The 27,787-nt window shown below is 52.4% G+C and overlaps 1 protein-coding gene across 1 annotated transcript in view; it reads right to left on the bottom strand.

Moving 5' to 3' along the window:
• The window catches only part of VAC14 (VAC14 component of PIKFYVE complex), a 100,752-nt gene that overhangs the window by 26,675 nt on the left and 46,290 nt on the right, over positions 1–27,787 (bottom strand). Inside the window, exons 13-14 of the mRNA XM_038538369.1 lie at positions 24,813–24,969; positions 12,529–12,661 (exon numbers count right to left, since the gene is read on the bottom strand). Of these exons, the coding sequence (XP_038394297.1) occupies positions 12,529–12,661; positions 24,813–24,969 (290 nt within the window). The remainder of the gene's footprint in view (positions 1–12,528; positions 12,662–24,812; positions 24,970–27,787) is intronic.

Genomic DNA, 27,787 nt, shown 5'->3' on the forward strand with positions numbered 1-27,787 from the left:
TAGCTTGAGCTCGTCCCTCTAACGGTGGACCAGATCCATCTGAGGCCCTGTCCGCTCAGTGTGTGGGCTGCGCTTGGGCCTACCAAGCCCAGGCTATGGCACGATGGCAGCACGTGGAAACAGTTACTGGAAAAACCAGAGTCTCAGTTCCTCATGTGTGAAAGAATTCAGTTGACTCTTAAGGTCTCTTCTGGCCACGCTGAACTGAGCCTAGAATTTGACGGAGACTCTCCTGGTCTCTCTTCAATCAGGGCCTGGAGCCACCATTCTGGGAGCACGCACCACGTGGCCCTGCTGGCAGGTGGTGGGCCTGTGTCTAAACAACAAGGCCACATCCAGCCACACAGCACACAATCTATAGTCTGGTGGGGTGCAGGGTTCAAAAGGAAGGAAGCCACAGAGACAGGATCAGCTGGAGGCTGAATTCCATTCTCTGCCTGCCCTTGTGGTGGTCTCTGGGAAGGTCACAAGTTGCTGGTCACTACACAGCTCCACCCCTGGACAGATGGAGGATTTGGCTGCTGGGAGAGTGGAGGGGATATGTCCTCTTTCTGCTGTCCCCCAGTAGGCCCTGCTTCACATCCTCCTTCAGTCCACATTTGGACCTAGACCACAGCATGGACACTGGTTGAGTCTCCCTCCCCTACCAGCAGCCTCAGGTTCTGGTTCCCATGAAGAACTGCTTTTCCTCCTGCATCTGCAGGTGGGCACAAGGTCCTGTCCTGGACAATCAGGGCACAGGCATTCTCCGGCCACAGTGACAGGCCCAGGAGAGCCAAGCCCAGCACCGCTGCTGAAGGCTGGGGCGCCAAGGGGCAGGAGATAGCCAAGAGCTGTGGGTGGCCATCCTGCCACAGGATTTGCTGACAGAAGAGGAAGAGGAGCCAGCTGTGGAGGGGAGAAGGCAAGACCAAGTCCTGAGGACACGAGGATGGCTCTTGGTACACATGAACCAATCCTTGTCCCTGGCTGCACCCCACCTTTCTGTTTTTCAACAGAGAGCCAGTCTTCTGTCACGTGCAGTCCAGAGTCATGACTGGGCAGCACTGCACAGGGCAGGGTCAGGGCAAGGGCAGAGGAAGAGAGAATGGCGGGCTCATGTGTTGGGTTGTTCAATGGCTTGCTCCCTTACTCTTCCTTAGAAAACAATAAACAGTAGAGTCAAGCCCAGAACACGGAGGGAGACGTGTGTGCCGCATTGGAGCGAATGAGCAGCTGAAAAGGGGGCGGGTGGGTGTCAGGCCTGGCTTGGCGGCCAGCGACCACCCACGCCCCAGGTCTCCGGGCTCCTGCCTGCACAGAGAAAGGGTAGATGCGACTCATCACAATTACTGTCACAGTTGCTGCTGGTACTTACTGCACGGTTGCCAGGTGCCAGACACACTTCTAAACACTTTGTTACGTCATCAAATCCTCCCGAGGATTAGTAGGAGATAACGATGCTCTGCATCTTCCTTTTCCACATTAGAGAACTACTCAGGAAAGCAGATGCGCGGGCCCCCGGTGGCTGTGGCTGGTCAGCAAATCCTTCCCTTTCTCATGGGCACAGTGGCTCCTTTCCTCTGGAGAGCTGTTGCTTCCTATTCCATGCGGATTCTGTTGGGGCTGTCGCTTGTAGCACCCGACCACTGCTGCCCCACCGAGGTGGGCATGTGACCCTGCATGAGCCAATGAGACCTTCTTCCCCTCAGCCTACCCTGTAGGGACGTGGTGGCCACATCTCTGCTACTTGAAGAAACCAAGACAACACGGCCGATCTCAAACAAGGGCCAAGAAGGGAGATGGCACCTCAGGGAAACGCCGAGTTCCCGGATTTTGCTGCTTTCCGCCTCTGTCTGGTCATGCTGGCTAGTCAAACTCCAACTCCCTTGCTCATTTTGGTACCTGTGACCTGGGTTTCTGCCCCCTATCGCTCTGAGTGCCGACCAATACTGCTAGATTAGTGGTTCTCAACTCCAGGCTGCAGCCCACTGCTGGCCTGGCTGCACCAGAAGCCCCTGGGATTCGGCCGGGTGGGGGGATGGAGGGAGACTACGACTTTTTGCTTTGACAAAGTACAAGCAGGCTGGACTGGGTGGCCTCCAAGACCCTGTCCAGAGCTAAGAAATGATACCTTTGGGTATTAGGTGGATTATTTTCCAGCTCACTGAGAATGCTTAAGAAACATCAACCAGAAATAGGCAGCTTTATGGTTAGTTTTCATGGGCTCCTAATCCTCTGAAAAAGCACTACAAAACATAAAAAATGCTGAAGAAAAATGGATCACCTGAACTACATTAAAAATTAGTAACTTCTATTTAACAAGAGATACCATTAAGAGAATGATGAAGCATGCCACAGTGTAGGAGAAGATAACTATAGTATACACATCCGAGAAAGACTTGGATCTAGAATATATAAAAAAACTTTCACAAATCAATAAGCATCAAAAACCCAATGCAGAAATAACCTGAAGAGGCTCATCACAAAAGAGAGTATCCAAAAGGCCAGTAAGCAAAGAGGAGTTCTCCTTAGGCTTCAGCGAAACACAAATTAAAGCCACACGGTGATACCACCACCACACACCTGCCAGAATGGTTAAAAGCAAAGAATAATGACACCAGGCGCTGGTGAGGATGTGAGCCACTGGAGCTCTCATACATGGCTGGGGGCGTGGACACTGATGCAGCCACCTCAGAAATGTCTGAACTGCACGATTCTATTTATATAAAGTTCAAAACCAGGCAAAACAAACCCTATAGCGATAGAGGTCAGGGTAGCAGCTTCTCTGGGGAGGAGGAGAGGGGTCATAACTGGAAGGAAGGAGACACAAAAGGGACCTCTGGGTGCCGGAAATGCTCTACTTCTTGATAGAGTGCTCGTTATGTGGGAGTAGACAATTAGTGAAAAATAAGTGAGCGGTAGTACCCTTATGATTTGTGCATGTTTAGATAGTATGTTGTTCTTCAGTGAAAAATCTACATTGACAAAGGCATCACAGGCACCCAGGCTGCATGGGAGGGAGGGAGGGCTGCTGCACTGCCCTGGTCAGGAGAAGGGAAGAAGACAGATCTGGGGCACTGATGCAGAGTGGTACATGCTTGAGAAAGGAAGAGGGTTGTGCCAGAGAGATGCCAGAACAAGCAGTAAACAAGTCAGAGCTCCTGGGCATGGTCTTCTTTGAAGCCACATGAAGGCCATTCTTCCCTCACGGGGAGGGAAATGCAGACGGCAGTCTAGGGCACAGGGGTCCACCCCATGGCATGTGTCTACTGACCACAAGGCTGAGGGTGAAGTGCAAGTGGGAGCGTCATTATGGACTAAGGCAGCAGCAATCTGGGGGTGCACAATAAAGAGGCTGAGATGTCCCCACATTCAGGAAACTCGTCCTATGTGAGAGCTGGAGCCCCCTCTGAGGAAATGGAGAGCATTTTCCCACAGAACACCAAGCACATGGGAAAGCAGCCTCCGAGAGGAAAGAGAGACAAGGCTCAAAATAAACAGCATGGGATGCTTGGCGGCAGGGGACTGGAAAGAAATGAGGGAAGACTCTGGAGGCACCTGAAATCCATCTCAGCTCAGCTTCAGAGAGAGGCCGACACAGAAGGTGCAAGCAACTGTGATGAGGCAGAGGCAGCACAAATAATCTGGGATAAGGAGGGGGTGAGACAAGTCCTCCTGAGCAAGTCAAAACAGAGATTTAGACCAAGAAAGATACTCATTGTCCAAGTGCCAGGCAGTTCCAATGAGATTATGTCATCTAAATATAGACCGGAAGTAGGCCACGATAATGGACGGCAGGAGGCCGAGGCCCAGAAGGAAGACAGGAAAGGACACCTAGACTCAGCGTTTCACTTCTGTATGGGAGGCGGTAGCTAGCAGGATGAGCGCCCTCATAGAGGAGGCGGCTGCGGCCACATCAGGATGGGTCTTGGTGGGGATTTTCTGTGGGTTAACGACCCTGGGTGAAAGGGAGACGCCACAAGAGAGCACAGCTTAATTTTCATGAGGGCTGAGGAAAAGCAGAGTCCAGAGTGAAAACTGGGCAGTTTTCCCAAAGGGCCTCTACCACCCAATCTGTAAGATAGCCAAGATACTCAGCTCTGGGGTCTCTGGACCACTGTACAGCAGCCCCCTGGAGTAGGGAGCATGGAACATGTCCCAGGACTTGGGCTGAGGGCGTTCCTGGAAGGTGAAACTGCAAACTTTTAAAGGAAGTTCCATTATCCACTTTGGATCCCAAGAGCCTCTTCGGTGGGCCATCACAGCCTGGGTTACAAAGTGCCTTTCCCTGTGGATCGTAGGGACTTCACATGGGTTTGTGCTTGCCTCCTGAGGCTGAATTCTGCACAAAGGTTCTCCCAGGTGAGGGTCCTCATCATATATGCTGAGACAGGAACCCTCCTTCTATGTGGAAGGAGAGGCTGGTCTGAATGGCCTTTCAGAAACTGCACATGATAGAGACCTCCTCTATATTTTTCGGAAGACAGGGGCATGGTGTGTGTGTGTGTTCTTCATGGCTACCTGCTAAAGGAAAATGCTGTGGGGAGAGAGGGAAAAACCCACACAGGGGCACCCCAGAAAACCTGAGCTAAAATGACACCATGATAAAAGAAAGAACTTCCTAAGAAGCACTCTACGATGGGTGAACGGGACACACTCTAGAACTGCTGTTCTAGGAGTTCAGAAGCACCTTTAAAACCAAGGACACCTTTTGTCTGTCCTGGCACAGATGCAGCCCTACCCCAAGGAGGCAGGAGGATGGAAGCGGTTTCTAGGGGCCAATTCCTGTCACTGTTTTGTTGAGATATTATATTATGATACTCATCAGCTACTTGCTAATTAACTAAGCTGTCTGACTTACCAAGGTCAAAACTTTGTTAGTTTCTTGGCATCCTTAGGTAAAGTATAAACAGATTCAGAGAGTACTGTCCAGTCCATCTGGAAAACCTCTCAAACTTCAGAAGGAAATTCATTATCAAGTTCTCAGCCACTGGCAACAGTTCCTGACAGTCACCCCCGCCCCGCAGGCTGCCTGAGCTACGGGCTGGGGAGCTGATGCTTCTTAGGTGTGGAGACTACAAGAAAGTGCCTTTAATCTGCAGCTGGAAAGAACTCTGCAGCTGCCAGCACCTGCACGACGGGGAGTCCAAGGGATGGCGTGTGATGGGCACAGATGAGCTTCCTGCCGGTCCACCCGAGTGCTCATCCCCTCCAGGAGCCTCGAGGTGCGTGGGGGACGGCTGGCTCCGTGGCAGGAGGGCTGCTTGGGTCACCCCTAACACCACCCCCCAACAAGTTCATCTGTGACCTCTAACCTCCCACAAGCTCTGCTAAAGCGAGCGGACCCTTGGCCTTCTTCCAGGCCTCAGTCATGGGGATCCATGAGGAGCCCTGAAACACGGAGATGCTTTCTTCTGAAGCTTCTCAGACCTCAGCGCCTACTGAGCCAGGCTCCCTCTGGCCAGCACTTCCTCTCCTCCTCCCTCCCCCAGTAGGACCTAATTAATCCCAGCCTTGCCTAACAAGGCCCACCACATGTGGTTCCCATTTTCCAGAAGGAAATACGCCCTTCTTACAGGGAGCGCCAGTGTGTGTGACAGTGGGCCCTACAGGGACAGCGTGGAGACTGCCCGGAGGATGCAGAGCAAAGCCACTGGCCCGCCTCCAGGTCTTCAGTCCTCCCGGGCACTTTTGGGTCACAGATGGTCTTGTGAGGTGCTGGGATGTGGCACCTCTCCATGGGCTAGGAGACTACAGAAACAGATCAGGTTGGGCTCTCTGGGCTGCCGGAATTTTGCCCTTCCCAAGGACATCTTTGTATTTTACTTTTGAGGGCAGACTCTTCTCTTACTCTTGCCTGGCCTGTCAGATCATCCCTGCCAATCACGTTTTCTCAGCATTGTTTCCAGTTAGATCAAAGCCAAGAGCTGGTTGTGCAAAACAGCTCCTGCCACACACTCCCTTTGCTGTCCTGCATCTCCACAAAAGCACCCCAGCCCCCTGGTCTCTGGGGAAAGGATGACTGTGGAAACCTTCAGAAGATTCATACAGGACTGGGCAGACTTAAAGTCAGCAAGAAGAGAAGCTTCTGAGAGGTTAGAAATTCCTTGGAAGGGATCCCTGGGTGGCGCAGCGGTTTGGCGCCTGCCTTTGGCCCAGGGCGCGATCCTGGAGACCCGGGATCGAATCCCACGTCGGGCTCCCGGTGCATGGAGCCTGCTTCTCCCTCTGCCTATGTCTCTGCCTCTCTCTCTCTCTCTGTATGACTATCATAAAAATTAAAAAAAAAAAAAAAAAAAAAAGAAATTCCTTGGAAGAATTCCTCCAACCCTGTTCAATGTCCCTTCTCTTTCCCCTCAGCTGGGGACCCAATCAATATGGCTTCAAACTAATAAAAGATCCAAACCCACCTGTATTCTGGGTAGGTGCATCAGGGTCCCTTCCAGCATACATACAGACTTTGGTTGGCACATGTTCGTCAAGGAAATTGATTTGTATTTGGAGCCAAAGAACACATCCCATTAAAGGGGAGCATGAAAGAAAGCGAGTAGGGCCTCTTAGAAGTTCTCTCCTGAGGGTTGGGGGCCAGAGGTAGTTTTCTAAAATGCCATTCGAACCAGGGATCTGGGTCTTGCCACTTAACTTGGATTCATCTTGCATTAGCATCAGCATAGTGGACTTTGGGGGGCCTGGCTAGTGCCCCCCTGGCATGTCAAGTGGCACATATGAACAATGTAAGAGGGGTACACGATGCCAATGAGCTCCAGAGGCTGGAAAGGTCTGGGAGGATGCAGAGTGAGAAGGGGAGCTGAGTGTGGGAGGGTCAGCCAGAGTGGGCTGCCCTAGCCACAGTGGTGACACAGCTGGCCCCAGCCGACGGCCTGTCTCACAGGTGGACCACATGAGGACAGCAAAGTGGAATTTCCCCATTATGGCATGAAATAGAGTTTCTTCTCTTGAGGCCCTCCCCCTGATGCAATTAAATACAACTCCAGTTTCTAGTGGCTTCCTAGGCCCTAGCTCCCCTGCCCCACCACCTACCTCAGCAGCCAATCGAACTCCTCCTTCCTCCCCCACCAAACACAGGGCTTTTATGCAAACCTGGGGCGGGGGGAGGGATGCAGTGGGGGGTGAGTAGGGCAAGGGCAGGAGGATTAGGGGTACACTTTAGGGACTGTGAGCATCTGCTGAGTTGGAAAGGCTGCGATGCCCTTGTGTATTAGAGGTGAGGGGGCACCAGAATGAACCAGAAACCTTATCTCAGGGCTTCTCTGGGCTCGGGTCTCATGGAAGAAGACCCACGCCTGGCCCCTGCTCTCCCACTTGGGCTCCCAGCCCATCCTCTTCAAACACTCTCAGCTTAGGGGCACCCATGTCCTCGGGATGGGTGCTCAGGGCCTCATCCGCCATCAGCTGGGCTGGTTGGGGTTGGAGCCTTCGAGTTCACAGCAGGCACTTGTTAAAAAGAAAGCATTCTCTCTCTGGCAAGTCCTCTCTGCGAGGCAGCAGGGAGGAAGAGGAGGGGGGGAAGCACAGTTGGTTAAGCCAAAGGACGGCTGGCCAGAGGGCCATCTTGGCGGGCAGAGTGGAGCGTCCTGAGACTCACTCACTTCCCAGCACAGAAGCAGGCCTTGTAAGGATCACAGCTGTTGGATCACGCTGCAGTTCATATCAGTTTATCAAACAGGCTGCGTTTTCTCCCTCCTCTCCCTTTCTACTGAGTATAAGTGGCCTGGTTCATGGGAAAACAAGCCCTGCGCTTGTTCTGCTGCATTGGCATGGAGGGTGGGAAGAGGCTGGAGGAGGGAAATGTACACCAACACCTACTTGGGACAGAGTTGTTTTAATGGGGCTGGGGCCGGGCTGCTGGTGGGAGCCCGTGGTGCCGGGGCTGTAGGCCGGGCGCGCCCAGGCCAGCTCTCGGCACGGAAGGTTTAATTATTTCATCCTCTCTGGAGTCTGGTTTCCCGTCCTCACAGACCACCATGGGAGGCAGAGGCCATGTCATGAGGCGGAACAAGAACTCTCCTTTGTCAAGCTGTGCCGAGCGCAACGGTGCGCATGGTCTTACGTAACCCTCTCTGCAAAACGACGACGAGGCAGGCACGACTATAGTAACAGCCAGCCAAACGGCCAAAACTGGAGGAATTGGGATTCGAACCCAAGTCTCTTTGACTCCAGAAGTTCCAATCTTAATCTGCATCCTGCAGACCTGCGGCAGGCCCATCTGCCCCATTTCCATGGAGTCCAAGAAAGGGGGAGAAGAGTGGGCAGGGCTGGGGGGTATCTGAGCCCCTCTGGTGCCTCTACCCCACGACCCCTTCCTCCCCATGTGGGCACAGCCTCAACTGCAGCTAAGAGAGGGCCTGGGCCAGAGTACATCTCAGCAAGGCTAGATGAGATGAGGCTTTGGAGCTACCCACTCCCCAAAATACACATGCGACTAAACTGTTATGTCCACTAGATAACAAGGCCACACAGACACAGAGGAGGTCCGACCTGCCCAGGGGCCTGGTGGGAGTTCGGGGGCCCTATTCCCACCCCCCCACGGAGGTGCAGCCTGGGAAAGCTGCGTGGGGGAGAGGAAACACTCCAGGGTCCTGAGGGAAATCATGCATCTTCCTCAACGCCAAGACGCCCACCAGATGTTTGTCTTTAACTCCGGCCGCTTTTGTCCTCTGGACGGCAACCACTCCTGCTCCCTGAGCTAAACGCACTACTGAAGAAACAGTGGCTTTTCACTCTTCGCCAGAGGAATCTCTTTCTCTCTCTGCGGAACACCTGAGGGGGGGGTTAAATCGCTCTGTGTTTCTGATCAGCAGTCTGCACGGACCATTATTATGCTTCTCTTTAAAGCCATCAGCAAAAAATAAGGAAATGAAACGAGAAGCAGACAGGCGGGCTGATACTCCCGACGGCTGGTTCCCAGCAAACTTCACTGAGGGGCCTCACCCCCCCTGTCTGATCACAGGAAGGAGGAGGAGAGCACATCTTCAAGGCCTCCTCCATGTCTGTCACTGTGTTGTGTGCCCCAGGAGCCTAGGCTGGTGGGCTGGGACCACAACCAGGCTGGTCAGCAGTGGCCTGGCACGCTGGCTTAACAGGCAGCCAGCCCGTAGAGCCAGTGCTGCCCAGAGGAAGCAGGTGCTGCTGCTGCTTCCAGGTGGATGGCAGGCTGGACAAATGACGCAGATGACTGGGAGGGACAAGTGTGAGGGGCCCAGCCACAAGGTTCATTCCATCCCAGCCCACTGGGTTCCTGTGCCAGTGCCAAAGGCCAGGAGACCGCTGGTGTGTGGTATAGCAGTGAGGCACAGCCTGGAGGTCAGGTTTGCTGCCTGAGGTCCCACTGTGGTCCCTGAGGGATATGAGCCCCAGAACAGGGAGTGATCGCCAGAATCTAAATCCCCAGAAGGATGAGGGAAGACCCCACAGGCCCAGAGGACCCTTGGACCCTCTGAAGAGCTGGGCTCCAGGTGGTCCTGGGCCACATGCTGTGCAGGGCCCCTCAAGGCATCTGGCCTCTGCAATCTCACAGAAAGGATAAAGCAGTGGGTGAGGAATTAGCAGTGGGCAAGGGTCTGCGCTCAGCTCCCAGCACACCTGGCAGGCATGTGGCTTTGTCTCATTTCCCTTCTACAAAATGAGGATTCTGGTCAGCCCAAGACACCGAGAAGACATGAGACAAAGCAAGTAAAGTCTCACTACTTTGGAGGCTGTAATGGGAACACAGCAGTGGCCACTGGGCCACTGGCTTCACGGAGCCCTTGGGTCCCTGAGGGGGTGCAGAGAACACCCACGCATGCCCCTGATGCCCACACTTCTGCTTGACGCAGACTGGGGATGCTGTTGACTGCTCTGAGCTCTCTCTCCCCAGGCCCCTGATGGGGCATGTGACGCTGCTGGAGGATGGAAAAACCCATTATGGTCCAGTTCTCCAGAGGGGAACTAGTTGTAAATGCCTTCTTCAAAGGCCTCTCTCTCCACTGGATCCCAAAAGGCTTCCAGGCAAGGAGGGCTCATCAAGAGAAGTGACACGTCTGCAATTTGGAAAACCATATAAACTGCCACTCATGTGGGGACAGACCACTGCTCTCCTGGTGGTGGTGGGGGGTCTCCTATACCACTTCTAATCCCCACTCTAGTCCCAATGACTGTCCAACTTGGTGGGAAGTAAAATTAGAAATCTTCCTCGTCTGGCCAATCAGGGTTAAGAATCCATTTCTGTCCCTGTGTAACTGCAGTTCTCACCTGGGATGATTTTGCTCCCCAGGGGGCATCTGGCAATGCTGGAAAACATTTCTGACAGTCCCAGCGGGGAGGGCAGGGGGTGCTCCTGACATCAGTGGGTGGGGGCCAGGGGTGCTGTTCCCCCGGGACGGGCACATGCGATGGTCCCACCCACCAAGGACTACCCAGCCCCAATGCCAACAGTGTTGAGCTTGAGAACTCCCGCTCTATGTGACCCCAGAAATGCAAGAGGGCCGTGACAGCCTCTTACCATCACAGGGACCCCTTGTGGTGGTCTGGACCATTAGAAGCCCGTTCCTCCCAAGGGGCAAAAACTCGGTGGTCCTATTTGTCCTTCTGGCCAGGCAGATCTGTCTCCTCCTACAACTCAGTCCTTTGGTCTATGCCCTCAACTCCACCCTCAGCTCTGGAGCTAGAGCCCTGGCAGGCAGTGGTAGATGAAGGGGCCAGGGGCTGCTCACTCCATTTCTTTCCTTCGGTTCGCCTTTATGGCTGGGCAGGTTCCTGGCATGGCTCCTGGCAGACCCCTGTGGGCCTCATCTCCCCTCACTGTCTCCTGCCACTCCCTTTTGCTTCTTCCCACCTCTTGGACCCTTTTTCTCAGCCTCTGTTCTTGCTTTCCTCTTCTTTTACACACTGGAGCTCCCTAGGGCTCTGCTTCAGGCCCCTCCTCTTCCGCCTCTGCCCCTATTACCACTGACTGTTCTTATTCCCTAAGAATGAAAGCTCCACAAGGACAGAGCCATCAAGAGCTGTTCTTGGCAGAGTCAGTACTCAGTAATACTATCTGCTGAATGAATGAGACATAAATGAAGGAAGAACTATGCTATCCTTTTCCACATTTGTAACTAGGGCATAGGTCCCTCTTTTGAGGGTCCAGGATAGCAACCTGCTTCTTCATCTCTCCTTTGATGTCACCAGAGCAAACTGAAACTGAAACTCAAAACTCCGCCCTCCCTCCTCTTCTAGAGCTCCCATCGCAGGGACTGCCACCACCATCCACCCCGTGCTCACACCAGAGTCCTGGGTGTCATTCCAACAGCTTGTCTTCTCAGGCCCTCAGGTAATCGATCATTAATCAATGATACTTCTTACAAATTATCCAATACTGCTGCTTCTTCCCATCCCCCTACCAAGCAGCCACCACCTCCCACTTGGACAACAGCCTCCCAACTGGTCTCCCACACATCCACTTTGCTCTTTCCACCCACCCCTTCTTCTCAGCAGCACAGTAATCTTTAAAAATCTTGTCTCACTGTCCCCCGCATCCAAGCCCTTTCAGTGGCTCCCCCCGGCCTCTGGGTGAGGCCTCCACCCTTGGTGTGGCCAGCAAAGGTGGGTCTCTCTCCCCTTTACCCTCTGAATCACAGCAAGATGAACTCTCCATGTTCTTTGCTAACTGTACAGGCTGGACCCTCTGCCAGCAATCCTCCTTCAACCCCTAGAGCCCGCAGATAGCCTTGGGAATCCTCCCAACTCCATGGGCCACACTGGTCTAGTCAGCTCCCCAAGCACCCCGGCCAGCTTTGGTACCCCAACACATTAGAAGTGCTTATTTCACACATCGGGCAGTGACTAACAGTCATTAACTAATAGTCACCCTCAGTGACTAACGGGCAGCCAGGGCTGAGAACTACTGCCATAGAGCATTAGAGGCCACTCAGACTATTTGCCAAAACTCTTCTGCCTGGCTTTACTGGGGAGCCTGAAGAAATCTGTGCCCCATCTAGATTTTGGTGACCTGAGGGGCACTCTTCAGTGACCCCGGCTCCATGGAGCTAAGGAGGAGGCAAAGGGCCAGACCTGGCCATACTGCTGGTGATGGGAGTTCTAGAGGCCAATAGGGGATGGGGCTCTGGGACTGACTGTCCGGGCCAGGCTCACATGACTCAAGATTCCAGCTCTGCCAGAGCAACTGTTACCACCAACTCTGGCCAAACCCTGTGCTGGCTGGGCACCTGAGCACAGCGCCGTTTCGTGTTCCATCTGGCTCACCTACTTTCTTCCCCAAAGACTCCAACAAGGGCGTGCTGAGAGGACATTTAACCTCAAGGGAAAACAGTGTCTCGACAAACAAAAAATTTACTCATTCGTTTGAGAAACGGAGACATTGACCTCTCTGGTGTTGGCAGCACCAGCAACCTAGTGTGAAGGGGGGTTCGGTTTCTTTAAGAATAAATGCAAAGGAAAAAGAGGGGAGAGAAGTGGAAGAGAAAATGGTTGCTTGGACCCCTTGCACTGTGTAAAGTGAAAAAGCGTGGCTGTGTGAGGAAGAGAAGGTGCGCCGCGCCTGACCTGATGATGAAAGCGCCTCTGGCCTCCAGGAGCTTGCGTTCACTGCTGAACCTCTTGAGAAGGTTGATCATGAACTTATAAAAGTAGGAGTTCATGGTGGGGGTGGAAGGAGAACATTCTAAGCCTTTGGTACCTGCAGAGAAAGGGACAGAGCTGAGACTTAGTCCATGGTCACAGGGTGTTGGGACCCCAAAGAACATACACAATTATAAATGCCAGAAAGGTGGTGGCGGCGGGTCTGTGTATAACAAGGTGAGGGAAAAATCTTCAATTCTGGGCCTCAGGTCAATGGCAAAAAAAGCCAAACTATACAAGTACGTACAAGCAAATACAACTGCTTACTGCACAAATACCCACGAACCCATCCAACTCTCCAGCCATCCCCCTATTACTTAGTGAATGCCTCCTATCTGTGAGACCCGCTGCTATGTGCTATGAATTTTTTATAAAACAAACCTGGACCTAGTATCCCAGTAAATAAAGTACACTTGGGCTTCATTTTGGCTGGTTAAGAACAGATGACAAGTCAAAGAGAAGTGAGGGGTGAACACCACCTTGACAGTCAACAACACACACTCTTTTCCCAGCGGTGCTCAAGGACAGGGCAACTGTGCACACACCTGCTAGATTAAAGACAGCTCACACTGACGAAATGGTACCAAGGGCTTTAAGCTTCACTCAATGTTTTAAAATCAGACATTCTTCTTTAGGCAAAGGTGCTCTTTTATTATTTTTTAAGCTTTTATTTATTTATTCATGAGACACACAGAGGCAGAGACAGAGGCAGAGGGAGAAGTAGGCTCCCTGCAGGGAGCCTGATAAAGGACTCAATCCAGGACCCCAGGATCACGCCCTAGGACAGGACCACTGAGCCACCCAGGTGTCCCAAAGGTGCTCTTTTAGACTAGTACTCTAAAGACTTTGAAAGCCCAGAGTTGGCTTTAGAACCAGAGGCACTTTCAGGGTGTCCCCTGATATGCACCCCAGCTGAAAATACCCTGAGGGCCAGATACAGTCTCCCTCCTAAGCTCACCCCAGCACATGCTCCCCTCCGCAAGATACCGGCTACGGAGGTGACAAGAGCAGGCTGTCAGAATGCTTGGTTGATCCCCGTGCGATCTCCTAGTCTTTTCCTCGTCACACAAGCTGACCTCAATAGCACTGCTGGAAAGAGGAATCCTTACTCCCTCTGCCTAAGGCACTAATAGGGCATTAACACACACACACCAGCTTAAAATATAATTCACATATAAAGTTCACCTTTTTAAACTGTATAATTCAGTGGCTTCTAGTATATTCATAAAATTGTGCATTGGGGGACCTGGATGGCTCAGTGTTTGAGCACCTACCTTTGGCTCTGGTCATGATCCCAGGGTCCTGGGATCGAGTCCTGCATCAGGCTCCCTGTAGGGAGCCTCTCATGAAAAAATAAATAAAAATCTTTTTAAAATTGTTCATTGATCACCACTAATTCCAGAACAGACCCAGTAAGAAACCTTGTAAGCATTAGCTGCCACTCCCCATTCTTTCCTCCACCAGCTCCTGTCAATCATTAATCTATTTTCTGTCTGTGGATTTGCGTATTCTGGAAGTTTTGTGTTAACGTGGCTTCTTTCACCTAGCATATTTTCAAGGTTCATTTATTTCATCTATGTTGTAGTATGCATCCATTCTGTATGCATTTTTGTGGTTGAATAATACTCCACTGTATGGATATACCATATTTTATCCATGTATCAGTCGCTGGATGTTTGGTTGTTTCCACTTTTTTGGCTATTAAGAATAATGCTGCAGGGTGCCTGGCTGGCTCAGTCAGTAGAGCACGTGACTTTTAATCTTGGGGTGGTGAGTCTGAGCTCCATGCTGGGTGTAGAGCTTACTTAATTAAAAGAAAAAAAAAGAATAATGCTGCTATGAACATTCATATGTAAGTTTTTGTGTGAACATGTTTTCATTTCTTTTGGCTATATACCCAGAAGTGCAATTTCTGAATCAGATGGTTATTCTATGTGCAGCTTTTGAGCAACTGCCAGATTGTTTTACATGATGGTTACGCCATTTTACATTCCCATCAGCAGTGTATGAGATTCCAATTTTTGCATGTTCTTGCCAACACTTGTTATTACTTGTCTTTTGATTAGAGCCATTCTTGTGAATGGGAAGTGGTATCTCATTGTGGGTTTGATTTCCATTTTCCTGATGACTAATGACATCTTTTTATGTGCTTACTGGCTATCTGTAGATCTTTGGATAAACGACTATTCAAGTCCTTTGCCCATTTTAAGATTGGGTCATTTGCCTTTTTATTGCTGAGTTTTAAGAGTCTTCCTAGATACAAGTCTCTTATCAAATATATGATTTGCAGATATTTTCCCCCATTCTTTGGGTTGTTTTTACTTTCCTGATGGTGTCTTCCTTTGAAGCACAGAATTTTAAATTCTCATAAAGTCCAATTTATCCATATATTTTTGGTTGCTTGTGCTTTTGGTGCCTTATCTAAGAAACTATTACCTATTCCAAGGTCATAAAGACTTCCTGATACACTTCCTTCTAAGAGCTGTGTTTTTTTTTCTTTTTCTTTAAATTTAGCTCTTATATTTAGGTCTTTGATCTATTTTATTTTTTGTTTTTTTTTTGATCTATTTTAATTTTTGTTTATGGTATAAGGAAGGAGTCTAAATTCTTTTGCATGTGGATAGATATCTAATTGTCCCACCATAACATGATATCTGCTTTCTTTTCACTTTATAGATGCTTTGTTTTTTATTACTTTTACAAGAAGTTTTTTAAACATTATTTATTTATTTAAGTAATCTCTATCCTCAACGTGGGGCTCAAATTCATGACCCTGAAGTCAAGAGCCAGCCAGGTGTCTTGATGCTTTATTTTCTACATTGTATTTTTTTCTAGCTTTGCTGAGATAACATTGATATATAACATTATGTATACAATGTGTTGATTTCATACATGGACATATTGCAAAATGATTACCACAGTGCTGTGGAGTCAGCCAATACCTCCGTCACCTCACATAATTATCATTTGTTTTTCTATGGTGAGAACATTTATGATGTACTCTCTCAGCAACTTCCAAGTATAATCTATAGTATCATTAACTGTAATCACCGTCCTGTATGTTAGATGCCCAGAACTTATCAAACTCTAACTGGAAGTTTGTACCCTCTGACCAGCATCTCCCCAACATGGTATCTTAATAGGCAACCAAGAGCTACAACTTACCAGGGGCTGAACTATGTGCTATACATGTTTAAAACCTTCATGCATAGTATCTAATATAATCCTCAAAATAATCCTTGAAAATATGTGCTATTACTATTCTCATCATATGCATGGAGAAGCTGTGGATTATCCAAAGTCACAGAGCTGATGAGTGGTGGTGTCTGAGTCCATGCAGCTGGTCTCAGAGCCCACATTCTCAGCAGCTCCAGCATGCTGCCCATTACCCGGGCACTGGTGCTTGGGGAGGTTTGGGGTTAGCAGGTTAGCAGGTGGTATGTTCCTAAACAAGAGGCAGAAGACTGAAATTAAGGTCTTGCCAAGACTGAGGACAGATAGTGACACTGTCAGACACTGTGGGGGAAGTACTTGGCTGCAGCCCTCTGGGAACACAGGGCGGACACTGGGGAAAGCACAGCGGCCCACACAGACATTGCTTTCCAGGCTGGCCTCTCTCTCTGGCCCTAAAGCCCCAACTTCTGCCCCAGACCAGGGAGAGGGTGGTCACACACCTGCAAAAAACAGGGAACCAAGGGGTGCCTGGGTGAGGCTGAACGTCTGTCTGCCTTCAGCTCAGGTCACAGTGCCACGGTCCTGGGATCAAGCCCTGCATCAGGCTTGCTGCTCAGCGGGGAGTCTGCTTCTCTCACTCTGAGCACATACTAGCTTTCTTTCTCTCTCTCAAATAAATAAAATCTTAAAAACCAAACTAAACCAAACCAGAGAACTAAACTCGGCTGTGGGAGGGGCTATTCGTTCCTAGAAGCATCAGGTCCAAGCACACAACACGAATGTTCAGAACCATCCACGGTACTAGAAGCAAGGCCTATAGAGGAACCCCACTAGCTGACTCCGTTAGATGTCAGTGGCCAAAAGCAGCGGTAAAACCCTCCTTTCAGGAGCTTTTTTGCTTAGCTCAGACTTCTCTGATGTCCTTGCAAGGTCCTTGGGGGGGGGGGGGGCTGGGAATGGGAAAAGGTGCCTTTCTGCTTTGTTTTTCCCAGCTGTGCATTATTCTATGAGGATTCCTTACCAGGAGCCATACCTTCAAATTACTGTTCTTTCTCCTGAGAACCTCCTAGACAGCCCCTGTGAACTGAACTTCTTGATGTTTGCAGTGCGTTTTTCTGGGTCCCTGCCCAGAACAGCCTGGCCTGGGAGGTCCTGAGTGGCTCTGGAATGGCAAACAGTCTCTGCTCCCTGGCCCAGAGGGGCTGTTTGCAGAATCAAGTGTCACATTCTTACAGATCGAGTTACCCCGGGCCCAGCTGGGGCTGATCTCTGAAGAGGTGGCTGCAGATACAGCTGCTAAAGCCCCTCCTCCCTGTCCCCACACTGCCCCTGTGGTGGCCTGGCTGTACACCACCAACACTGGTGGTGGTGTGGACTGGAACCTTCTCTGGGACACTCATCTGTGATGGCTCCTGAGTCCCTGTCCCCTTCTCGCCAACCTACATCATTTCCAGGCTGAGGGCCATTTAGGTTCCAAAGTATTCCAAAGGACAAAGAGACCCAAATAGGGAGTGACCATAAAGAAATCTTCCACGATGTGGGGCCACAGTCTCCATTCTCTGGGGGCTGGGTTATCTCAGGCAGGTGGAAACATCGAGCACAGTGTTTAAGAGCAAAGCTGGGGAGTCCATCAGATCTGGTTCAGATCAGATATTTACCTATTATTGGCTGTGCGACTTTGGGCAAGTCTCAAAGTTGGCTCTCTCTTTGGGCCAGGGAGCAGAGACTGTTTGCCATTCCAGAGCCCTAAGCCTCAATTTCTTTCCCTGTAAGGTAGGGCCAATTAGAACCTCTATTCTTTCATTAAAAAAAATTTTTTTTCATTAAGTAATCTTTATGCCCAAGGTGGGGCTCAAACTCACGAGATCAAGAGTCCTGTGCTCCACAGACTGAGCCAGCTAGGCAGCCCCAAAAAGAGTCCCTTTAAATGAGACAAAAAATTTAATGCCCTGGGCCTGAGGCCTGCCACACAGTTCATTTCAGTGAATTGGGGCCGCTGCTGTTAGCAAACGTGTCGGAACTCTGAGCACTGCAAGGGGCAGACTGTTCCCATCTCTCAGTGTTGGAATACATGACTGAGGGCTGGGGGACAGTCTGGAAAGTCTGAGTGAAGAGATTTCAGACCTGGGACAACTTTACAGTCAGTGCTTTGCTGGGAGGCAGGGAGGCTGCAAGGGGAAGACTGAATCACCTGTAACTCCCCTGAGTGCCAGCCCAGCATTTGGGGAGGGAGCTGTGCCCACCTCTCGGCTGACAGCTGGCCCAAGATGGTGGAAGAGAAGGCTTGGGGCTGTTCTGAAGACAGCCTGGTCTTCTTAGCCATAGCCCCCTCTGGGCCACAGGATTAAGTCTCAATGTCCGGCCCCCATGGCAACCCCTGGAGCTGAGGCCCCTAGTGGGAGGGAGGAGGAGGGCAGAATGACATCTGGGAGAAGCCATGGCAAATGACTCACATTCTCACAGTGCAATGGTTGCTGGGAAAGCTTTCATAGCTCAGCCCTCCCAGCGCTCCTGTTTAAAGACTACAAAGAGCAGGAGGCTGGGTACAGAGTAGGGGCCGGGCCCCTGCCGGAGAGCCAGAGCCGGCTTATGGGAGTGTCAGGGAGTTACTGGGGCCTGCAGCTGTTGGGCAGAGACTTTTGTCCCTCAGGCTCCCACCCACCAGAATGGGCTCTCTTCGAGGAGGAGCCTCTGCAGGACTGGCCTGGGAGCTTGGAAAGCTCACTGCAAGGCCAGCCCGACTGTATAGAGATGACAGGTCTGGGCAGGAGAGGCAACCCTTCCCAGGTGGGCTGGTCGAGGACAGGGCCGCTTGGTGCTCACCATGCACAAGGTGAGGGCCTCCTCGGTCTCTCCTAGCCTCCTGTTCCCACTGGTTCCTCAGCCACTTTTCTGACTGACCAGCCCCCGCAGGCCCAGCTGGCTTGAGACAGAACCTGAGAGATGCTCTTGGGCAGAGCTGCAGGCTCAGAAGGGAGATGAGGTGGAGAGACAAGTAAACTCACGCCAGGAAGTGTTACTACATGGAATGACAGGCCTCTCTCAGCTGAACTAATTTCTGCCCAACCGCAGCCCACTCTTCCCCGTGGAGGGTACACAGTGCCTCATTGGCTACTGCTGCCTGCCTTTGGCTCTTGCTCACCTCACCCTCGACAGCAGGGCAGGGAATTGGCCTCTTTTCTCAATAGCTCTGCTAAGAGCCAGCTCTGCTTGTGGGGTCCTGGGCTAGGTGCTGCTGGCCCTTTAGGAAGGGGGCAGAGCCTGGCCAGAAGCCCAGCACCCAGTTCCCGGCAGGCCATCCAACACTGTGTCCTGAGGAGGTGCTGGGATGCCAGGGCCAGGAGGCTTTTGCTTGGGTGGCACTGCCAACAGCCTTCCAGGCCCACCAAAGAGAGGTCTGAGCTGTTCTGGCTGGGGCCCAGGAAGTGGGGTAGTTGGGAACCACCTGGCCTTGGGTCTCAATAGAGTCATACTCTTCAAGGGGACAGGAGAATGGGGTTTCCATTCCCTGATCCTGCCTAAGACCAGCCCCTCGGCTGAATGCCGCCTGCTTTGCATTTCTGATTTGGAGAAGTTTGGAGAAGTGGGCTCTGGCAGGAAGTTCACGTGACTGCTGGCTAGCCCAGGGGCAGACAGATGCTGTCGGGAGCGCTCTGTGTACAAAAGCAGGCTGGTGGGGTGGGCGGCCAGGGAGCCAGCCGTGCAGATGTTGCTAAGTGAAACCTGATGTGGCGACATGAGAATCTGCAGAACGTCTCACAAACAACCTTCCCTGGGATGTTTTAGATTGAGTTTTGTGGCTATGACGTGAAGGAGCCTCACATGTCAGGATAAAAATAGCTCTGGCCTCAATAGGCAAAGCAAGCTACAGTTCAACAAAACCAGATGTGAAGGCCTCTGTGGCCCAGCTCAGACCCGGCGTGGTCCCTGCTCAGCTCCCCACCCTCTTGCTCCTGTCTCCCCCGTGGGTTGGGGCCCATGTGCTCGGCCAGCCCCTCGGATGGGCATCTGGCTCTGCCACCCAGAGAATGTGGAGGAAAAGGCTGGGGGACCGGGGCAGATCCAGGCCCCTGGCTGACTGGCAAGGCAGGGTTGAGGAAGTGACACCTTCTCTGGGGCTGGTTCCTGTGTGTGAAGCTCACAGAGAAACAGAGCCTAGCACAGTGCCTGGTACAGGGATTGCACTGAGGAGGGGCTGTGTGACTGGGAGGCTAGCACAGAACCCAGGGACACAGGTAGGGAAGGGGCAGCTTCCCCTACTGGATCAAGGGGCCAGAGGGAGGCCAAGGACTCTGGTGCAGCGGGGTCTCGGGAGACATGGAGTCTGCTGAATCGGAGAGCCCAGACCTCACAGCTGCAGGGAAAAAAGAGTGGTGAAGATGTAGCAACGGCACCCTTGGGACTTGATCCAAGAGGCAGTCATTTTCTTTGCTGCGAGCCGGCCCAGCTGAGGCTGGGGAGCCCTCCACCCCGGGCAGTGACCCAAATCCAGGAGGCTTTCCAGCTGCCTGCCTCAGAGAAAGAGATAAGCTAATGGGCCACAGCAGGGCCCAGAAGGAGCTTCCAGCTGACAGGGCAGTAGAGAGGGGCTGCGTCAGGGAAGGCTGCTGCTGAGAGGGGCCGGGCCAAGAGCAGCACTGGAGAGACACAGGAGGCAGGAGCCTCAGGGCCATCGCTGAGACCGGGCCTGGGATGCAGAGGGCTACTGGCTCTCTACCTGGGGACAAGCAAAGACCTGGGTGGTGGTGCTGACACAGCACTGATGATGGGGTGGCCAGCTCTGGTGCCCCTTCTCTCCATCGTTGTAATGACTGTGAAATTACCCCGACTGGACGCCTGACTCTGGGCATCCAGGGATGAATACAGCCTAGACCCTTCTGACCCTGGCACCCATGTTGTCTGAAAGAGTATGTAGGAAGAAGGCCTTTTAAGATTCCAAGAGCAATGGAGAAGGCTTTTGGGGCTAGGAAGTAGGTCTGGTGTGGCTGGAAGAAGTGGAGGCACCAGAAGGCATGAGTTGCTGAGGTGGACAAGGCCAAAATAGGGTCCCTGATGTCACTATGCAGAGAAGGGAGATCTTCAAGGGTATGCCAGGCTGGGGCTGTGGCCCGCCACCCCAAAGGAGAAGCCTGGACTGCTGGCCTGGCCACCACTGCTCGGCTCCCCCTCCTTGGGTGGTGGAAGCTTCCAGTCCTGGGCAAGTGCTTTTGTCCTCTAAGCATGGGGTAAAGAGAGCAGACTTTCAGGCTGGGCTCCTGGGTCAGCACCAGCACCTACTGCACTCTTGTGTCAGGTAAGAATGACAATAGCGCTTCCTCTCACAGTTGTTGTGAGGAGTCGAGGGGTTACCCCACAGTGAGGTTCAGTAGGCCGACACATGGGAAGTACTCAGAACAGCCTCTGGTCCTAACAAGCTCAATGTATTATAGTTGCTGGTACTACTGGGAAAAATGCCCAGGGAGGGCTTCCTGGGTTTCTTCTAGAACTTGTTTGTGAATATGGCCACACCAGCCTGGGTGATAAGGAACGGAATGGAATCAGAACATTTAATTTCTGCCCCTGCTTTTAGAGCTGGGATCAAACTCCACTTTGGACCAGAGAACCCCGCAGGGCACTCTGACATGAGTAGTCCTCCACCAAGAATGCACCCCCTTGGCTAGAAGGGAAAGAAAGGGAAGACTGGGTTTTGGGGGCAAACATCAGTCCTGCAGTGACCTCTGATCCCAGATGCCACAGTGCTGCAGTTCCTGGCCAAGGCTGTTCCCTCTCCTGCGGTAGGAACATCCAGGCCCCAGGAGGGCCAGGCACGTCTCAACTGAGGGACTGATCCCAGAGGCCTCCTGCTTCTGCTGAGCCTTCTGTTGGGCTCAGGATCAGGCCCCTCAGGTCTGCTCGAAGGGGGCTCATCATCTGTTCTTCCCAGATCCTAGGAGGCCTCAGCCAGCATCCCCAAGTGGAGATAGGAAGAGAATACACGAAAGCCACTCAGTTAAAGGCGACCTGAGTGATTTTCGTTTCATTTCTCCAAATCACAATTGGGAGACTGCAAAATGTTGGATCCCTCCACTGGCTTCCCTCAGGGCTGCCCACTCAGGCAGCTCCCCTCTGGAATGCCCCAGAAATGGCCCTCTTCCTGGCCCGCAACTCTGTGAAGATCAACAACAAAGTGGGGGGGTGGAAAAAGCAAGACCATCGCCTCTGCCCACACGCTCCACGCTGGAGAGAGATGTTCGCACTAGACCAGGTGGGAGGAACATCCCGCGTGGGTAACTTGCCCGTGGGCCCTGGGCCTACGGCTATGGTGTATTTAGGCCCACATGGGCAGCTTCCCAACCCTCGCATTAAATCTGCACCATTTGAGTTTATAGATCTAGCGAGCAGGAAGGACCATTTGGTTCCTGACAAATGTGCTGATTTTGTCTTTGCTAGATTCCCTGCTTCCTTGGCTTTCCAGAAAGACCCTTTCCTGTGGGGGTGGTGGTGCTCTATCCTAAAGGGACAGTACCGCACCCTGCGAGTTCTCAGAGCTGTGCCCTGGAAAGCCAGAGGGAAGTAAAATCCAAACAGGAAGAGGGTCTGGCCTTGCAGCCTCTGTCCACGTGCATGGCCAGATGGTAAAAGACAGAATGACCCTCTTACATGCCTGAGAAGCACTGGGAGAAAAAGCAGCCCACAGATGAATGACACTTCCTGCATGCTTTCTGACCTAAATAGCCACCCCCAACATCCTTGGTGCCGGGCCAGTGCCCTCCCCAAGGCAGCTGAAGCAAGAGAGGGGACAGGGCCCAGCTCTGGTTTTCTGTGCTCTTCTCTTACTGGTTTGAACTTGACCTTTTAAACATCATGGACCCATCTGAAAAATTTGGTGCCAGCTGTGGACACACATGCATGTGTGGTTCCCACACACTCTGCAGCAAACATGTGAGTCTCAGGCTCAGGGCACGTGGCCCATGGTGCTGCGTATCCTTGAAGAAAGAAATGTTATTAACTGTAGGCACTTCCTCAGTGTTCTGTCCAGGATGGAATTTTTTCTCATCTGGCATATTTCGTTGTTTTTCTATGAATTCAGGGTGAGTCCCTGGCTGGTATGAGCCACTCTGACAGGCATGGTGAGTTGGGGCAAATCTTCACCATCTCAGCCTCGCTAGTGGCTCACTCACCTTGGCAGGGCAAGGAGCCAGGGTTCAGAGCACTGTGTCCTCTGAGACTCCCCTCAGCTCTTGCTCCTCAGGGGCTGAGACTGCCCCTCATGGAGCTTCCTGTCTGGGCCTTCCCAGGGCACACACCCTGCCCTCTCCAGCAGCCCTGGGCCCCAAGCCATTTGCCAGGTCCATCTGTCCACTAATGAATAAGCATTTCAGTCATCAACTTCCTGAATCCCAGAGAAAGAAAAAAAACATGTTAGAGACAGAGGGACAGATCCTGGAGAGTCCTAGAGACGGAGGTCTCCTTTCCCTGCTTGAGGCTGCGCTGCCTCAGGTTTGGCTTCTCCTACTCTGAGGAGGAGAGAAGATTCCAGACAAGTGTTTCCTGGGGAGGGAGTCTGAAGGCTGGCTCCAACCCACAGGATGCCGTCCCCTGGCTCTACCCCTCTTGCAGTCACTTCTCACCCTCACCCCCCAGTTGCTGCACCTCCCTGCCTCAGTGAGACCCCACCCCCACACTGTGGCCTGGCGCCCACACTCAACCTCTGGCGTTCTTGCCATCCGCCCCAGGGGCTTCAGGTTGACCCCCCAAGTGCTGACGTGGAACACAGGATGGAAAATGGAATCCTGGGCTATGGGACAGAGGGTGGGGACCTCCCCAAGGGTCCAGGGTCAGGATATGGGAGCCTCCCAACCATGGCCTCTGATTGCCCAGAGGAAACTGGGCTCATGGGCAAGGAAGCCACTACATCCTGGGGAAACAAGAGAAGGAAACTAAGCTGCCACCAGAGCCCCTCACTCTTTCCTTGCTTTAGGTAGAAATAGACGGACACTTGGGACCAGTCACAGGCAGAGAATATGCAGGAGTGGTGACCTGAAGCCTGGGGTCCTATGTGGTACCCCACTGCAGGAGCTGGGGGAGCCCTTGACTTCACATGTCACCAGGGACACGTCTCCAATACGAGGGCCTTCTGTGACTTAGCCTGGCAGCCTTGGGGTGCAGCCAGGCCTGCAGGGCTCTGGTGGCTCCAGCGAGCAGGCGTTCTCAGGGCCAGGTACCAGAGTGCCTCTGGGGGTGTAGCCTGCTAGAGTGGCAGGAGGGAAGCTGCAAGGTCCTCAATCTATTTGACATTTGGCTTCTGCATCAAAGGAGGAGCCATCTAGGACCTTGTAACTGGATGTCAAGAACCACTCAGGGGACAAAGAGATACCTCCAGGCAAACACCCAAGATTAACTGGGGACTTTCCTATAAACTTGCATCCTTGGCATTTCCTGGGATCACGTCACTGGAGAGAACTGGCGTTTGCCTGGGAGGGAGGAGCTGGGAGTTGCACTGGCCCAGGGAGAAGAGCCACCTGCTGTTTGAAGGACTCTGAGGGATGAGCCCCAGGAACACCATGGCCACCTTTATGTCCAAGGACTGCCCGGAAACATCCTGTTTGAATTATCCCCTCTCTTGCCTGGGCTGCCTGCCATGTTGTTTGCTATTTTTAGCTCCCCCTATGAGGAAGGAAATGGCTGCCTGGTCTTCCACCTGTGCGACCCAAGGCTCCAAAGCCCCCAGATTCCTGACTGGGGAGATGCTGCCCCAGCGAAAGAGACAATCAGCTGACTCAGATGGTTTTATATTTAGCCGGTGGCTCAAAAGTATGAAGGGTGCAGGAAGATGAGGAAAAGAGGATGTGAGGGAGGTACAAGGGGGTGGGGAGGCAACAGGAGGGCGAGGTCTGTCTGCCTCTCAGAGAGCAGAAGAAATTTCTGACTGCTCATATCCTAGCAGAGCTCTGGCGCTCAAGCGGGGCAGCTCAAAGGAGTGCTCGGTCTAGGACAAGACTGAGCACTAGCATTCCCCGGGTCCCTGAGGCTGTAACCAGAAGGGGACTACTTACCAGGAGTATTCAGTAGGTTGGCTCTGCCAGGGGTGGGCACCTGAAGCTCTGAGTGGCTGACCCGGAAGTCAGGGCCATCAAGGGGGCCTGGGTCATCCGTCTGGCCTGCAGGGGAGGAGGCAATTTCTGCCAATACCTCTAGATCCTTCAGGATAACCTGGGAGAGAAAAGCAGAGGATGAAGGACAGGAACCTCTGGAGAGCTGTGGTCAGAGACAGAGAGCTGCCTCCAGGGGGAGGGTGGGGAGAGGTCCGCAGAGGGTGACAGGCTGGTAAGAGCTACCAAGACTATGGCTGTAACAGTACTCAGAAAGTTCTGTAAAAGACACGATTGAAAAGAACACAGACAGGCAGAAGATGGGGGCAAGTGGAGGAAAGAAGCTGGAGTCTGAGGCATGAGAGTAAGCTTTGCCTTATGGTCACTCCTCTCTGGGCCCCTAAGCAGGGACTCGAGAGGTCTCCAGAGGATGTGAGACTCAGGCATCAGGGTGCGGTCTGTGAGGTGTGTGTCCCAGGATTCCTGGGCTGCCCATGCCCTGAGGTTAACCTGTGCGAGGGACCAATAGTGCCCTCTAGGCTGGTTTGCTGGCCACAGTTCAGCCCACCACCGGGCCATGTAACAGATTCTTTTTTTTTTTTTTTTTTTAAAGATTTTATTTATTTATTCATGAAAGACAGAGAGAGAGAGGCAGAGACACAGGCAGAGGGAGAAGCAGGCTCCATGCCGGAGGCCCGATGTAGGACTCAATCCCCGGTCTCCAGGATCACGGCCTGAGCCAAAGGCAGGCACCAAACCGCTGATCCACCCAGGGATCCCCGTAACAGATTCTTCTAGAGGTGACACCAGGCTACTCCTACATTCAGAACATGATTCTACGCTCCAAGATGAGGGACTTCCTAACTTCTGGACACACTGTTCAATTCTCCACCGCCTCCTTGATGTTCATATGTAGGCCTGATCCCTGCCCACTAAGTTCTTCCAAGGAAGACATGGAATTGAGCATGAGGAACAGCTGACTGTTAGCCCCAATCAGTGCTGTGTGTCAGAAGGTTCCCCAGAGCTGCCTCCGTACCCTCCATATCCTGTCCGCCATGCACAGGCATCTCCTCTTGCCCTTCATCTGACATTCATAGCCAGCAGGGCGCTGCCTCAGCAGGGCAGGGTGTGTGTGTGTGTGTGTGTGTGTGTGTGCGCGCGTGTGCGTGCCTGCATAGCACACCTGTCCCAGCTCTATCAGCAAGGCTCCCGCCACACTGCAGGTAGGGCTGCCTGCCCCTCCCCCACATTCATCTCTGCTCTGTGCCTGTCCTAGCACAGCTGTGCCAGCAGGACTGTCCATAGCACTCAGCAGATACCTGTGGGCATGGATGGGTGACTGTCTCTGAACCCAGGCTGAGAATTACTATGGCAATTGTGGGCTTTGGTTCTGGACTTGTGGCAGTGACACAGAGCATCCCCACGGGGAGTGGGCTGTGTGCGCCATGACAGACCAGCTAGCTGGAATATGGTGACAATAGTCAAGATAAGGCTATTCCAGGGCTTTCTATGAGATGGTGAAAATGATCTGGAGTTAGATAATAGTGATGGCCACACCACCTCATAAATATACTAGAAAACCACTGAACCATTTATTTTAAAAGGGCAAATTTTATCTGAAAAAAAAAAAAAAAAAAAAAAAGGATAAAGCTACTCCTCAAAGCTTCAAAGTGGTTCCTGTCTCAGTGCCACCAGTGCGTCCTCCTGCCCAGCCCCAGTTGTCACTTCTGGTATCCTCTCTGCCAGCCCTGGCTCTCCAGACCTCTCCCAGCAACACAGTGTGCTCAGCACTCAACTGTTCCACAAGCCGGTGGTTTTGTTTTGCTTCCTGTCCTGCCACACTCCAGCCTCCCCCAGGCTGGACATAGCGCGCGTGCGTGCACGCGCGCACACACACACACACACACACACACACACACACCTCCCACCTGTGTCCTTTCCTTCATTCCTTCTCGGCTCTCAGCACTGCCTGAGCCTCCACTGTGCCAGCCACTGTGTGGGTGCTGGGCTGCAGGTGAGTCTAACATGCCTCTGCCCACGGCCTGGCAGGGAGACCCATACTCGCCTGCCCTTACAAGCACAGATACGTAAAATTTTGGAACATTCTGACTGCTAGGCCTGCAGGGGATGTATCCATGCTGGCTGAAGATCGTGGCTGCTAAGCAGCCCTAGACAGATGGCAGGAATGAGCACTGCCATGCCGAGGCCAAGAGCTGAGGGCCGGAACAGGTCTAGGCCCAGAAGCAGAGAGGCCCAGGCCATCTGCTCCCCAGGAAGCTCTCTACTTCAACAGTGGCAAGAAGAGGACACAGGGACAGGGTGGGATGGGGGAAAAGATAGCTAGACAGGCAACAGTGTCGTGCTACTTGACAGAGTGGCCCGAGCACGGGCCACACACTCAAGATCCTCAAGTGTCCAAGCAAGTCACTGTCTAAAGGGCAGGGAGGTGAAGGGAGACCTGGGAGTCCGGTGGGGGAATGGCTCACTCTAAACAGTGAGGCAAGAAGCAAGCCAACTGTGCCCTAAGAAGGTAAACAGTCACCACAGGTACACTTCCACCCCTAGCGTTTACCCAAGAAGGCCAAAAATGTGTTCACACAGGACACGTTACATAGAAATGTTCACAGCCTCAGGGATCATCATGGCTAGAAAAGGGAAACGACCCCCAAGGTTCTGATACCAATTCTGACGTGTTTTCTTCTGATACGGGCTGACCATCTTACAGTTCAACTCAATTCTGACCACTGACCTGGAGGTAGCGCCAGGTCCCACAGGCTGAGGGCCCAGTCCTACAAGCCTGCCCCCCTCCGCTGCCGCCCACCCCTGCTTCTGATGCCAATCCCAAGTCCAGGCTGTCATCTGTGCTTCTGATGACCAGCTACAAGAGCAAAGGTTCCAAAACCCCCTCCTTGGGTTTGACTAATTTGTTAGAGTGGTTT

The sequence above is a fragment of the Canis lupus genome, chromosome 5, assembly GCF_011100685.1.
Source record: "Canis lupus familiaris isolate Mischka breed German Shepherd chromosome 5, alternate assembly UU_Cfam_GSD_1.0, whole genome shotgun sequence".
Classification (NCBI taxonomy): Eukaryota; Metazoa; Chordata; class Mammalia; order Carnivora; family Canidae; genus Canis; species Canis lupus.